This window comes from Tarenaya hassleriana, unplaced genomic scaffold (genome assembly GCF_000463585.1).
Source record: "Tarenaya hassleriana unplaced genomic scaffold, ASM46358v1 Cleome26, whole genome shotgun sequence".
Classification (NCBI taxonomy): Eukaryota; Viridiplantae; Streptophyta; class Magnoliopsida; order Brassicales; family Cleomaceae; genus Tarenaya; species Tarenaya hassleriana.
The window spans coordinates 2,311,223-2,313,581 of NW_010965869.1; the positions used below are offsets into that span (position 1 = coordinate 2,311,223).

The following is a 2,359-nucleotide window of genomic DNA, read 5'->3' on the forward strand; positions in this document are numbered from 1 at the left end:
GCAGTGCTTAGAGGGCGTTGTTCTGAAAATTCAGCAGGAAATTGAACATCTCAAGGTTTCAGATTCCTTGGCTGAAGCTTCAGCCCCATCATCTGCATCATCGGAGTTGGGATCTATGTCTAGGCACATAGCTTTTCTTGCTGATGTGCTTGGCCTCATTCAGTCAGTTCATACGGCATTGCACGTGTACGAAGAAAATATTGTAGCCAGTCATCCATTGAAGCAGCAGGATGGTGACCCGAGCGAATACTTTCTGAGAGAGGAAATAAGGAAGTATGTGCGGATAAAGCCTAACCGACTAGGGAAGCAGAACTTTATGGGAGCTAATGGAACTTTCACCTCAATTGGGCACGCTTGTTTTGCCATGAAGGAAGATCTAGAGGAGTACATGGACTATGACGTGGGTGAAATCTGCAATGATGACTGGAAACTGGCACAAAAGTTGATGGTTCACGGCTGTGACCCACTACCCCGAAGAAGGTGCTTCGCCAGGGCACCGCAACTATACTACAAGCCTTTCCCGATCAATGACTCTCTCTGGAAGCTTCCGGATAACAGGAACGTGAGATGGAGTCAGTACAGGTGCAAGACTTTCTCTTGCCTTGCTGCCAACACTACTGCAAGAAAAGGCTTCTTCAAATGCACTGATTGCTTCAACCTCACACATCATGAAATGCCCAGATGGATTGAACAAGGAGAGGTCGACCCGGAAACAAACCAGACGGCGGATTTCTTGATACCCGAAGTACTCAGCATCAAACCGGGAGAGATCAGAATTGGGTTGGATTTTAGCATTGGCACCGGAACCTTTGCAGCAAGAATGAGAGAGCAAAATGTCACGATCGTGTCAGCAACCATCAACCTCGGGGCTCCATTCAACGAGATGATCGCTCTTCGTGGTCTGGTCCCGCTCTACTTAACAGTGAACCAAAGGCTACCGTTCTTCGACAACACGCTGGACATGATTCACACCACAAGATTCCTCGACGGGTGGATCGATCTGATACTTCTGGACTTTGTGCTGTTAGATTGGGACAGGGTTCTGAGGCCGGGAGGGTTGTTGTGGATAGACAGTTTCTTCTGTCTGAAAGAGGATCTGAATGATTATCTGGAAGGGTTTAGGGCGTTGAGGTACAGGAGACACAAGTGGGTTGTGGTACCTAAGAGAGACAAAGATGAAAGGGAAGTCTTCTTCTCTGCCGTCTTGGAGAAACCCCCTAGACCCTTCAGATGAAACGGAAGTCTTCTTCATTTTCGCAATCTTGATATTGATCTTTACCGTTGTGTGTAATATTTAGAATGTTGGTTTTGATTATATGATTGGCTACATTTGTATAATTTCATAAAGAATAATGTAGAGAAATATTTCTCATTTTTATCTAAGTGATCTAAATGCTCCATCGACGACTTCCCAAACTGCGGTTGTTGTGTGTTGTAGGGTACACGCACACTCACTGCTTGGGGCCCAGTTAGTGGTTGCAACTTGCAAGCCCAAACGAAAGCCTCCGGATCAATGAGTGGGTCTCCGATTCGTGACCCTTGTGTCGTTAAATTCCTTCCCGCCACGACACGTCTCTTGTATTTCCAAGTCGTGACTTAACGCCGTTACTGAACCTCCACTCCGAACCACAGGCCCAGCCCGGTGAACGCGCGGTATTCGAACAACTTCCCGTCGCTTCGTTCCTCTTTTCCTCACTCGTTGGTTGCAGATACATTTGAAATCGGGGAAGAAGAAAATGGGGGTGGAGATCGACGGTCCTATGGAAGAGTCGATGATGGAGAGCCTCGTCTCCGAGAGGATCGGCGGCCAGGATTCGTTGTCCGATGACGGCAAACCGAATTCTCCGACTCCGGTCAAAACCCGGATCTATAGGATGTTTGGCAGAGAGCGAACGGTCCACAAGGTTTGTTCTCTGATGGAATTCTGATTGTTTGGTTCATTGAATATATGATTTTCATTGTTTTCTGGCCATCGGATGATTGAACTACAACGCGGATGATCCATAATTCGTAGGTGTGTCAAAAAAGCCCGAGGTCCGTTATCCGGCTCGAGCCCGCCCGTAAAATTTACGGCTTTAGGCCTAAGAAATTGAAGCCCGGTCATCCATCGGGCCGGGTCAACTCGACCTGTCGGCCCGAAAAAATAAATATATTATATATTATATAATATAAATATATATAGATATAGATAAATATATATACATACATGCATATATATATATATATATATATTAATTCACTAATATTAAAATAAATTTTATTATTATATAAAAATTAAACAAATCTGAGTTTTAATTTCTCTTAAATCCACGTATATATTAATAAATGTTTTTATCAAAACTTTATTTTTTATTATCTT

At 44.3% G+C, this 2,359-nt stretch overlaps 2 protein-coding genes across 4 annotated transcripts in view; both read left to right on the forward strand.

Annotated features, from left to right (window-relative positions):
* LOC104817043 overlaps nucleotides 1-1,378 on the forward strand; it is a 2,875-nt gene extending 1,497 nt beyond the window's left edge. For 2 of the 3 annotated variants that reach the window (XM_010546120.2, XM_010546118.2), the window contains one exon: nucleotides 29-1,378. In XM_010546120.2, the coding sequence (XP_010544422.1) occupies nucleotides 29-1,234 (1,206 nt within the window). In that variant the 3' untranslated portion in view covers nucleotides 1,235-1,378. The remainder of the gene's footprint in view (nucleotides 1-28) is intronic. The other variant, XM_010546119.1, reaches the window with a different exon arrangement.
* A 67-nt stretch (nucleotides 1,379-1,445) lies between these two features.
* LOC104817092 (reticulon-like protein B7) overlaps nucleotides 1,446-2,359 on the forward strand; it is a 2,801-nt gene continuing 1,887 nt past the window's right edge. The window contains exon 1 of the mRNA XM_010546169.1: nucleotides 1,446-1,923. Coding sequence (XP_010544471.1) covers nucleotides 1,737-1,923 — 187 coding nt within the window. The 5' untranslated portion in view covers nucleotides 1,446-1,736. The remainder of the gene's footprint in view (nucleotides 1,924-2,359) is intronic.